Source organism: Lissotriton vulgaris, chromosome 4_1 (genome assembly GCF_964263255.1).
Source record: "Lissotriton vulgaris chromosome 4_1, aLisVul1.2, whole genome shotgun sequence".
NCBI classification, from domain to species: domain Eukaryota; kingdom Metazoa; phylum Chordata; class Amphibia; order Caudata; family Salamandridae; genus Lissotriton; species Lissotriton vulgaris.
In genome coordinates, this window is record NC_141691.1 from 895,293,388 (window position 1) to 895,306,715 (window position 13,328).

Consider the following 13,328-nt stretch of genomic DNA (forward strand, 5'->3'; position numbering starts at 1 on the left):
ATCTATTACTTGTTTACTGTCACACTCTGCCCAAATGCCACTGCCGTATCATGGAATCCTGCGCCTACTGAGCTTTTGTGAGAGGAAAAGGAACGCAGCAGGCCAATTTGGCAACAAAAGGGAAATTATGTGGCGTAATGCTGCGCATTTTGTGACAGTAATGCTTCTTTAGTTTGTCATTTTTACTCATATTGACACTGTGCAAAGGTTTCACCAGTTACAAACAGCAATAAGCAACAGTAAAGCGACCGGTCAATGTTTACTAAGGGCCGTCCACTGCACGGCACCCCACACCGCTGTGTTTTTACTAACTTTTGTTCCGTTTCATCGAGAAACAATTTTAATGTTAAAATTAGCAGATTATGCAGGACATTGTGGATTATGCTGCAAAATCCATAATTAGGAGGTAAACGCTGTAGGCGCTAAACCACATTATTCCATTCGCCCTGGATACAGTACTTGGATGGTAGACTGTCACAGGCAGGGGTGTGGGGCGGACGAATTGGGGGAGGGGGGTGAATTATCTGACATCGAACGTCTCTGTCCTCAGCAACCCTTCCTACAATACAAAGGTGCTAGATGAGTGGCGTGGGGTTCACTGGAAGTAAATAACATGCCCCCTCCCAGTTCACCAATTAAACTAAATAAAAGCTAAAATTGGGGTTCAATGGGCCCTTCATTCCTTTGGGCACCTAGGTCACTGACCCTCCTCTGCCCCACCTCCCTCCTTGCTCCCGCTGCCTCCCCCTCCTTGCCCCGATTCCTTGCCTGGCTGGAAGTTGCCACCTCACATCAAGGAGCAGATGGCTGGAAGCGAGTCTGCTTGCCAGACATTTACCAGCTTGCGTCCCTCCAGTCCCCGCCATGGATTATCAGAATGAATAAAAGCCCCCCCCCCTTCCGAATAATGTTTGAGTGAGTACGTGAAATAGCACAATAATTATTTTGATCATGCTCAGGACACACCACATTACTTCTTGGCTCCTTAACTAATACTAGTCATACTAGCAAACGCGATTATACTCATTTTATCGACCTTGGGACGAAGACAGGCGTAGGTGATCCTTACTCCCGTCGCCTGCAGGTCACACTGAAATCTTCGCAGCAGGATTTCAACCAATCAGGTAGTAGCATCCATGAGACTCCAGCAAGCCATCTGCAGTGTATACACACATCTGTACTGCACGCACTAAACCCACTCAGCTATCTTACCGGGAGACTTGTGACCTGGAAGTCGCACAGTGATCTCCGCATTAGGTACAGGAAAAATTAGTCTATGTCAGTTCGTGATCACATGAGGTTTTGTCATTCCTTTGGGCACCTAGGTCACTGACCCTCCTCTGCCCCACCTCCCTCCCTGCTCCCGCTCCCTGCCCCTCATTGCCCCGATTCCTTGCCTGGCTGGAAGTCGCCGCCTCACATCAAGGAGCAGATGGCTGGAAGCGAGTCTGCTTGCCAGACATTTACCAGCTTGTGTCCCTCCAGTCCCCGCCGTGGATTATCAGAATGAATAAAAGCCCCCCCCCTTCCGAATAATGTTTGAGTGAGTACGTGAAATAGCACAATAATTATTTTGATCATGCTCAGGACACACCACATTACTTCTTGGCTCCTTAACTAATACTAGTCATACTAGCAAACGTGATTATACTCATTTTATCGACCTTGGGACGAAGACAGGCGTAGGTGATCCTTAATCCCGTCACCTGCAAGTCACACAGAAATCTTCGCAGCAGGATTTCAACCAATCAGGTAGTAGCATATTTAAAAAAATTAAAAGCCATTGTTATTTGTAATATCAATACATTTAAGTCACAAATACAAAACATGTTGCATTACAATTGCTGTAGGTGTCACATTTGCGAAAGTTATAACTATTGGCATTGTAAATGGCAAAGCTATTAATTTAGATATTCTCAAAAACAACACATAAATAAAAAAATTGTCATTTACAAGACCAATAGCTCAAACTTTTCCTAATGCGAGACCTATTTGCAACGCCAGTGCTTGTTGTTATTTTGGTCTTGTTTTGATTGGATAAATAGTGGCTATTTTTCTAAACTGGTGTGGTATCCATTCGTAGGGCCAGATGTTCGACCATAGCATTTTGCGACTCGCAAATTGCGCTCAATTGTGAGCCGCAAATTGCTATGTCTGACACACTGTTTGCGATTCCCAATGGGGACGCAAATTGCATGCCTCATGAATATTAATGAGGCACTCCCAATGTGTGGCCCCATTGGGAATGGGTGCCCCTCCCCGGTATGGTGGCCTCCTTGGCTCAGCAGACCTCCATGTCTGGGACTGCTTTTAGATAAAGCAGTTTTTTTTTAAATGCAGCCCGTTTTCCTTAAAGGAAAACGGGATGCATTTAAAAAAAGAAAAATCCACATAGGGGAAGGTGTCCCCTGGGGACCCTTCCTTTTTGCGAGTGCTTTATCACCCTTCAGAGAAGGGTGGTAAACTGCAACTGTTTTGCGACCGCATTTGCAGTCACAAAACAGTCATACATAGGGCTCAGAATCGCTATTAGGAAGGGCTGCCCTAGGGTGCCTTTCCTAACAGCGAGTTGCTAATCCTATTTAGCGAATCACAAATAAATTGCGACTCGCTAAATAGGGTTAGTACATGGCCTTTTGTATTTTGCATGCGCAAATGGGTCACAAACCCGTTTGCTCATGCAAAATAGGGTTGTACATCTGGCCCGTAGTGTTTTCACTGTGTTACTGAGTGTTTATGTACAAATGCTACACATATTGCTTCTGAGATAAGCCTGACTGCTCGTGCCACGCTACCAAGGGGTTGAGCAGGGGTTACCATAGCTGTGTAATCCAACTACTCTGACTAGAAGGAAAGGGCCCTGCTTGAACACAGTGCATTCCACTACCAACAAGAGACCCCCATTTCTAACAGAGGGGATGTTCCATGTGGGAATGATCAACCATCCATGCATTCCAATTGTCGCATAAACCTAGCAGGGTTGGAGGAGAGCTATTATTAATATTACTTACTGCAATTTCAAGCAATGGCACTGAATACTGACAGATCTAGTGTCCCAATTTGGCTACTGATAAATATTCAAAAAAATATTCAGAAAATAATTTGAACCAAATGTTAACTAATGCCAATTGTAAGAAGCACACTCATTGTGTTAAATCTCTTCAATTTCAATTGTTTTACATGTGATACTGGTGAGACTCCAACTAACTGTCCCTGAAAGGGGCATGCAATATTGTTCATATCAGCATATATTGCATGGACTATAAAAACATTAAGAAGCATGGGCTCCATTAGCAAAGTTTCCTGCCATAAAACAATACAGCACAGTCGTGCAGAAGAGAGCTGCTACTACCTTTTTCCAGACAATTTTTAAAGCCAGAATATTCCAGGAAATATCCCAGGCCATTTCGATATCTCTGCAAGCAAAGCCACTTTCTAGCACTTTTTTTGGCAATCCAACAGAATCTGTTTTCTTTCCTTAATTGAATAGAGTTTAAGATGACTATAACCTGCACCCAGTCCGACCAACCACGCCTGCAACCTTGTCATTATCCTGGACAGTAAGCTCAACATGAAAAGACAGATAAAGGCAGTGTCATCTTCCTGCTTCCTCACCCTTAGCATGCCCTGCAAGATTTTCAAGTGGCTCCCCATTGACACCAGACGTACGGTCACACAAGCCCTGGTGACCAGTCGACTGGAATACAGAAATACACTGTATTGAGGAATCACTGTATACCTCCTAATGAGACTGCAACCAATTCAGAACTCAGCAGCCAGACTCATTCTTGACCTCCCTAAATTGACCCATCTCAAGTACCCCACTGCCTCACCATTCAAAAGAGATGCCAGTTCAAGATGTGAATGCAACACCTTCAAAGTCCTACACAGCCAGGGACCAATGTACATCAACCACTGACTGAACTTACACCTTTCCTCCAGACACCTGCACTCCGCTTCCCTCTGCCTCGTCCACTCCCACCGCACCTGCTGAAGCAACAGTGGAGGATGCTCCTTCTCTCACCTAGCTGCTAAGTCATGGAACAAGCTTTACCAATGGACCACATCCTCTCTGATGGAATTCAGTAAAGGACTGAAGCCCTAGCTGTTCAACTGAGCCCCCTGCAGCAGTACTCTCAGCACCTGGATACTCTCACAGGTGATTAGACGCTCTTTATAAATTCAGATTGATTGATTGAAAGTACTGCATTGCTATTTGGGAGCCCTGTTAGGAGCTACAACTTTTAGAGAGAGGTTGAATGGGAGATGTATTCTGGCCCCTGACAGTCGATACCAAATTGTTCATGGTATGGAATATCTTTTCAAGAACTAATAAACCCCTGCTGTTAAGAGTTAGCCTGAGCTTGGAACACCCTGGATCCCCTGTCTTGTCACATGTAATGCAATTTTCAAAGCAGAGTCTGAAGAGTAATTTACAACAATTATTTCTTCCTTGTACTAATCGAAGAAAAAGGTTATCAATTCTAGGACAGTGATGGTAATTGAATGCCAACTCATAAAATCAAGCACATTTTAATAGTAATGAACTGCGAATAAAGTGCTTCATGTGGAATATATATTTTGATTTCTTCAATGGAATCATCAAGACTTGGTCTTTTTTGGGTTGAAACGACACACAGATGTATTATTTTACAAGTTATTTATTCCGATAGGGTGTGTGGCAATAAAATACAGTATGAGGCAGTTTTGGGGTTACATTGTTTAGTAAATGTGAAAGTCACTGAGTGGGGGAAGGTCCCTGGCTCTATAAAGGGCTGGTTTCTACTGTTATATTTGAGGGCAGACTGCAGAAACATTTGACTTCCTGCATCTCAAATGTACAGATATGGATAAAGTAAACGAAACTGAAGCACAGTGTACAACAAACTGACTTTCCAAGCGTTCACATCCAAAACTTGAGTTGCATTGGTATGTTGTCCAAATTTGTCACCAAAGCTATACTTTTGGTCTCATTCTGGGACTCGTATTTTGACCTTGATGTCCACATTAAAACTAGACAAAGAAGTTCCAGTTGAGGATGAAAAGAAATACTAAACATTTCTTCCCATTAAAGTGCTGAAAATTCTGAAAGCATCAGTGCCCAGACGGATCAGCAGACCTCCCCCCACCCCCTCAGTTCCTTGAGACCCTCACAGGGGAGTAGTTACGTCTGAGAAATGTGCTACTCACTAGGGTGATTATTTATGGCATTTTTGTGTAGGGCAACACAGCAAGGCACTCGGCTGTGCTGCCCTATTCCAAAGTTAAAGGACAGAAATGCACTGTATGTAAGCAATATGGTGCATTCCTTTCACTCTCCCTGTGCTGGCGCCATTCCTGTCCTTTCTCCCTGTGCTGAAGCCATTTCAGCAACGTAGCGCCATCTTAGATACCCTTGCATCATGGTGCAAGGGTGACTCCATTGCATGCAGGATTGTGTTTGTGCAAGAAGGGGCAACATCTCACACAAAAACAATCCTAAGAGGTGTTTTCCTCCTTCTATGTGTGCTGCAGAATGCAACACACATAGAAAGAGGAAAACATGAGGAGAAATACAAATATTTCTCCTCGTTGCACCTTACCTCGAGAGACATACATATTTGGAGCTTCCCCAGGTTTACATCACTTTGTAAATCTTGGACAGCATCGCATTCTATGGGTATTGCCAGGGCCGGATTGACTACCGGGTGTTTTGGAATGCGGCCGAGCTGGGGGCTGATTTCACTGCGGTGGGGGCTGATTTCGTTGATGGAGACATGCGTGTGCTTTGAAATAAACAAAGCAAAACGAATTTTGTTCAGCACATGCAGGTCCCCATCAATGAAATCAGACCCCAGCTCACCAGCCTTCCAAAACGCCCGGTAGCCAGTCCGGCCCTGGGTGTTGCATGAGAAAACCCACAAAACTCTCAGGGAAAGCCATTTGGGCGCAGAGTAAGGTGGCACAGCAATTTGTGCTACATTGCCTTACTCAGGATTTATGAGGCCGCATGCTTCATAAATGAAAATGAGAACCCTGCGTCATGCAGGTACAACCTTACGTGGTACAAAAGGGTCGCATTGCTTTCATAAATAAGCCCTTAGTTTCCCGCAAGTGACAGCTACCCCCTAAAAGATGCCCTTCGCTTTGTTACCCGGCTCGTATCAAGAGCTAAGATATTACAATATCCGATCACTTTTGATCTCCCTCAACTGGCACCTTACAGAAACATACCGCATCTGTAAGACTGCTTGCCTCATCATCAAGGCACAACACTTGGGCACCCTCCTGAATACCTTTCTTCTAAATTGGCCAGTTCATGGAAAAAACAAATCTATCATCTCACTGTACAACAACGTGCTCATTTGCTGGTATTGACCACATGATTTGGAACTTATAGCAACCCACGTTCACCTGGTGCTCTCTCTAAAAGTCTTCAAGCTCAACTAAAAAGCTGCACACGTTCTCCACACTAGATCTGACCATGGTATGGCTCTGAGAACAAATCTCCATTAACCATCTCACAATACACCTTACCTCTGTAATTTATATTGTATTGTTTTAAAGCTTCTACCAGTAAGTGTTTATCTCATACGTATGTCAAGTATTTCACTGAGCATTTATTAATGTGTGTACTGGTTCTTTTTTTCAAGTGTATGTAGGCCATGCTGCAAGTACATAATTAATGCTCTCACACACCCTTTATACATGCATCAATGTGTCTCACTCAGTGACCTTATTCACCTATCTTATTCTATGACACACAACTCACTCACTTACTGACTCACTTAAACACCAATCTCACTTGCATCATCATACTGACTAGCATGAACCTCGCTATTCTCCATACTCACATTCATATCTGGCTCCCACCCTCTTAATCATGTACTCATTCACTTACTAACTTTTGGCAAAGGTAAAAGACTTACTATTCACTTCATTTATGAATTTATTTACTTTCATAAGAGAAGCAAATAATGCTGTTAGAGACAAAGAGAAAAGTTAACATAACACTAATATGACACTCACTCACCTTACTTATTCAAAACATCAAAATCCACCTCTGATTCTGCTCCTTCCTCACTCATTTAACTTCATGCCCATCTTTTTCTACATCACTTAGATGCATTATTAGTGTTAATGAATTGTTTATTAGTCAAGTAAAACCATAAACACAACTCAATCATACAGTACAGACCAATTAAACATTAATACAAAAGAATCTAAAAAATGTGTCATACAGCCACTCCAGTCATTGGACATCTTGTGCATTACTAATTCACTCTCTGGTCTTTTTGGCATTACAGTGATGAGACTGTGAGCAAAAAGGTGCATCAAAATCCTTGCAGGCATCAATAACATGCCTAAACACATTGCTTAAAGGAGTCCGCACAATGGCGGCAGAGTTGTGTAAGAAATTGGATTAAATATTTGGAGTGAGTGGCTACCCATCTCAATGAATAATCACAGCCCATTTCAGGGTGACCCTCAAAGTCACTAAATTAACCTAAGCTCAACCTCCTGGTAGCTATGGCACAGAGCAGACAAGCTCAAATTAGGGCAATGTTTAAAGATTTTATGCAGTACCGCAACAGTAATAAAGTCAAAATCCATAAACCCAAATATATAAACTAGAGTCAGATTCTATAAACAAAATGGCACCATAATGACAAAAATCCTGATTTTAACATTTTTTAAGTAGGAATAGCACCAATAAACATAAGGTGAAAACAATAGTCAATGGTCACTGTAAACTGAGACCTAGGTGGAAGATGAAGCTGACAACAACGGAGAACAGTTTATATACACCAATCAGGTTCATCCTGGTCAAAGATTTTACCTCCTTACTTTAGTCCTTTAAGGAACAATCCACCACAGGATTACACTTTTAAAGCCCCCTAAGGACCTCAGGGGAGGCACTTAGAGACTCACAGTGTGTCAGGCAGAGGCCAATAGCAGAGTCCAGTCCAGGTCCGGTTGCCACTAGTCAGCTCAGCGATTTCAAGAAAGGCTTCTTCTAGTATGTTGTATACTTGTAGTTTGAAAAAGAGATCAGCCTTATGATACTTGAAGTCCACTTCTTTGTCTGGGTACAAGCGGGATAAGGTCAAGTCCTCTTCTGTTCTTCCTTAAGTCCAGGAGTATTCTGAAGTGGGTGCCTGGAGATGCTACATTCATGCCTGGCATGAGCTAGTGGATGGGAATTTCTTCTTGGCATACTCTAACCAATTAGGTAAAGGTTGACGGGTCAATCCCACCCACCTTCGGCAATTTGAAGATGATGAAAGTCTTTGGTCACACCAAATGTGGGATGTGAGGGCAGGAAGTATGTGGAGGTAGTGTACAGTGGTAATCCTCATGTCCTTCCACATCTAACACTGAAATCCAGTTTGGGGTATCCACTGTATACCCGCAATAAACCCAGGGACAAAAGTTTGATAGAACAAAAGAAGGGGTTTTCAGAAACCAGCCAAGGGATAATTAAGATCTGTTTTGGCATCCTGTTTTCTTTCCTGTCAAATGCTCCCAGTTGTATATGTAAAGCCCAGAGACAAAGGTGTGGTAGAACACAACCTTGGCTTTCTGGTCTGTCTTTCAAACACATCCTAAATTGTTATATGTAAGCAGACATGTTAAAAAGGATTTGACATTCAAGTAGGATTTCACAATGTAATGTTAAAAATATTTCTCCCTGCCTCCACCCTGCCTATTCGATGAGGTTCAAAGCAATAATCTCTACTCATTCAGGTCACCCTATTGTTTACTTCCAGGAGGCAGGTCACACCTTTTTCTTTCCTATTTATATAATAATCTGTGGTTAGGAAAAGTTTGAGAGCCAGTGCAAATTAGCCTGCAGGGACTTCAGACAGGGAAAAGGTAACTTTCTAAATGTTATGTTTCCTTGATATGTATTAACAATCTAACTTCACTATTGAATTAGAATTTTAATAACTATTTTTTATCTGTGATCTGTTTTTATCAACAGGACAGCTAGGCCTGCCACAGTGAAAACGAACTTTTGGGTGCAACTCCCTGTAGTGACATGTTAATAATAAACTTTTACATGCTCTCCTGGTGGACTACAAGGTCTATCTAGGGGTCACATATTAACATTTTAAATTGTTTTGACAGACTAAATTGCAGTATTTAAACGCTCACAGCAAGGTTACAGTGCTTGAAGCAATGTTTTGCACTGTTGCTAAAGTGGATGCTGCAGTAGGTGCTGCAGCCCAATAGTGACATTTAACTTCCAGGCCCTGGGTACACCACGTACCATATACTAGGGATTTAAAGGTAAGTTAAATATACAAATTAGAAATATACAAATTCAAACATCATCAAAGGTGGAGCACATACACTTCACCACTGGTTAGCAGTGTTAAAGGTTCTTAAGTCAGCAAAAATACAAAGTCCAGAATGTAGGCTAAAAATCTGTGGTGATACCACAGACAAGGCAGCTTTCTTACAAGCTGAATGATATTAGTGTTTAATTCGCAGGAGAAGTAATTGTTGTCTCATCCATGAGGAATGGTGGAGATAGTAATGGTACAGATAAGATAACATCCTCACAAATTTAGCCTGTGTACCTTTACGTTTATAAACAGTCTCAAATCATAACCAGCGTACTGTGGATCTAATAAACGTCTTATCATAAGACTACTATCAGCCTTATTCTCCTTAGGAGTTAAATTCTGGTGCAAACTGTAGATTGATATTGAATCAGGATTCCAAATGTTGCAGTACTAGCTGCACTTGTTGTTTTTTTCCTACAAGCTTAATTATTGATGAAACCTGGATGAGTTTGTGTAACTTTAGTGAATTGATACTCACCAACGCATTTGTCACTGTGATTTTTGTTTTCGCATGTCCTTCCTTGTGGCCCTTCTAAATGTAGTCTTTCCTCCTCCCATATTGTAGTAGATATTCCCAATTTTCCTGTCAGTATCGCTTACCAATCTAACATATACACCAAAAAATGAATATGTATTTGTGTGAAGTTCTCCATAATCCTGGCCAAGGACTATGCACATGGGGACAGGACAGGTAGAGGAAGATAATTACATTTAGCAGTGAAACTATAGGAGTGTTATGCCACAAATGTCTTTGGTTGATTGGGCACAAAATGATTGGCCTGAATTCACAAATGCTCACTTACCTGGTGAATGTAGACATGGTCTTTGTGCTAACATTCCAGTGATCAACAAGTTTGTAGGCTTATCACACAGAGTACACATTGTGCATCACAGGGCAGTGTTAATTTGAGTATAAAACATTACTATGCATTTGTAACATGAACTTTTATGACCTTCTTATTACTTAACCAGTTGAAAAGAATGGATGACCTTATCTCACTGTATTCATTGTCACTGTTTAGCTTTTGCAGACGGTTTTCTACGGAATCTCTCTCCTGGCTGATCTTTTGGAACCAATCAGCAAACTGAGAGTTGTGAAGTTCATTACATCATGCAAAGACCTTCTTTTTTCCGTCTTGGCTTTTCCAGTGGCCATGGTGAGTTTGCGTGTCCTGTCTTTTATTGCACAGTGCTTTATGTCTAATAACTATGTAATGGGATGGGCACACTTCACTCACATCAGTTAGAGCAAGGAATAGCCCCTCCTTGCATAAATAATCATGCCAACAGTACATATGTTGTCTCGTAGGTTTATCCCGGTTATTTCCAGTAATACATGACTACAAACAGAATAGCTAATACATTTCCAGATTCCAGCAAGTGTTCATATAATGTACAGCCGGCATGTGTTTCGTATGATGCAGATGTATTCAAGGTTGTAATATGTATACAATGCATAATATAAATAAATCCATGCCACTCCAATATCATAATATAATCGCACTGTTACCAAGTATCTATCCATTCCAGTCAATAAATACAAATAGCCTAACTGACTACTGTGCTCCCTTATGAATTCCAAATGTACAAGCCGGGTCTGGTCGCTCAGTGGACTACAGCAGCAACTGCAGGGGCCTGTGTTCGACCTCATGGTCACAGGTTCAAATCCCGGCAGGTCCACTCAGCCATTCATCCATCTGAGGTCGATAAAATGAGTACCATTGACTCGGGTAACGATAAACATCTGCTATTCAGCGCCAAGACACCTACGGGTAATCGTGTGCTTTACAAATACTTATGTTATTAATGTGTATACTTCGGTAGAACAAAAAAGTACACGTACATAGCAGACACCTCTTCAATGTAACAAAAATACCAAACACCACAAAAGTGTAGATTAAACTGTGCTACCATATGGAGTGCATGTTTGTAATCAAACGTTATAGCAACAAACACCTGTATGTTCAGGTGCATCTACAGTCAGTGTGTGATTCCACTAAGCATAGTATAATACCTTATGTTTCTCACTTGGTAGTCCCTAGGATATTTTATCTAAGAACGATGTGCCATAAAAACCTGTATACCAAAATATTAAGAGAATAAAATATCAACCATATTGAAAAAGAAGGAACATGAGGGCTCATCACAGGCAATAATTTTTTTTTTGTATTGTATAAGCTTTATTCGAGACAATTCTCATAAAAGCACATAAAATCAAAACAGTTGCACAAAAATACATAGTTACAGAATAAAAATTCATTAAACATAGAGTACAGCTCATACTACATTTACTCATAAGAACTATTTATACCAATAATATTACATAAAACTTTGTTAAAAGGAATACCTGGTTACCTGCCACCCCCCAAGGACCGTCGTCTAATCGCCCAAGCCCAACCCATGTATTTGGCTACCCCTATGACTATCGAATCCTGGTTTGTTGTGCATAGGATTCTTAAGGCCACTACACTGTCTCATGTCCCCAGGTTTTTACATACCGGCGAGAGCCATTTTCTCCTCGGATTTACGTAAGCTCGACATACGAAGAGAAAATGGCCTATGCTCTCCTCGGCATTTTCGCAAGCTGGACATAAGTTATTGGTGGGTCTGTGCCAGCCAGATGTCAATTTCTTAAGGGGAATAGAACCTGACCTTAACTGAAAGACAAGTTTCCTGTCCATAGGTACCGTGATGTTATCCCAGTAATTTTCTAGGACAGGAAAAATTTTTGTCTCCAGGAAACGACCAGAAATAGAGTCTGCCCTGGTGTCATTCAGCATCTTACCACCCACCCAATCCCAATATTGATCTTTGAGGGCTTCTTTACTAGGGAAGATTTCTCCCTCGGGTTGTTCCAAAGATTTGAAAACCCTAGATTTACTAACATGGTCTTCAGATGTTTTAACCATTTTATCTTATGGAAGATATCTTCCTTAATTATCCACAGAAAGCCCTCCGCGTATTGTCTTATTTCTGGAGTCGTCCAGAGGCGTCTCCAGTAAAGAACTGGGCGCAATCGAGCTCTGTCGATAATCGTACGTCTACCTAGCTCCAGGAACAATGGGATTAGGGGGGTGCTCTGTGGGAGTCCTGTTATCCCTCGCATGAACTTGTTCTCGGAAGTCTGAAGAGCCACCAGACTGTCCCAAGCCCATAGCTCCGCACCATATAGAGTGGCACCCAAAACCTTCGCATCATACACTGTCATTGCGGGTTTTATAGGTTTTGTTTTAGATTTACGGTGTTCCCCCCTTAGAGCACCTGAAAGCTGCTGGTGCTTTAAGACTACTTTGTCCACATGATGCGTCCAGCCAATGCCCTCTGCGATCTGTACTCCCAAGTACGTGAATTCATTAACAATGTCTAGCCTACTGTTATTTAAGGTTATCTTGGGATAACTCCTACGTCCTGTAGAGAAGGCCATTAGTTTTGTTTTTCCAACATTTACCTCTAGCCCGTGCTCCATGCAAAAAGCATCGAAAATGCTTAATGCACGTTGCAGCCCCATGGGGGTCTTAGACAGGATAAGAGTGTCGTCGGCGAACATCAGGATCGGAACCCTGGTGTCCGCTAACGATGGGGCATCTACACTAGCCTTCAACATTCTCTCGACTATCCCGTTAATAAATAACGAGAAAAGTAGAGGGGCCATGGAACAGCCTTGTCGAACACCCCTTTCCACAGGGAAATCCGCTGTTGTCTCCCTACTTCCACCTCACTGGACTCTAGCGAAGTTGGATTCGTGCAGTCGCATGATTAATGTTAGCAGATCTGCAGGAATCCCCAGCTTTTGGAGAACCGACCATAGCTTGTACCGGGGGACTAGGTCGAACGCCGCCCGCAGGTCGACAAACGCGACATACAGGCAGCCCCTTCCCAGTACAACGGTCTTCCACCGCAATATGGTGAAGCGGAAGACCTGGTCAATGGTACTAGTTGCTCGCCTAAATCCCGCTTGGTATGGGGAGAGGGCATTATTGTCTTCTACCCAGTCCA

General features: G+C 42.3%; 1 protein-coding gene across 1 annotated transcript in view; it reads left to right on the forward strand.

Annotated features, from left to right (window-relative positions):
• Positions 1-13,328, forward strand: part of ADTRP (androgen dependent TFPI regulating protein) — a 474,195-nt gene that overhangs the window by 81,802 nt on the left and 379,065 nt on the right. The window contains exon 2 of the mRNA XM_086966878.1: positions 10,355-10,489. Within this exon, the coding sequence (XP_086823004.1) occupies positions 10,355-10,489 (135 nt within the window). The remainder of the gene's footprint in view (positions 1-10,354; positions 10,490-13,328) is intronic.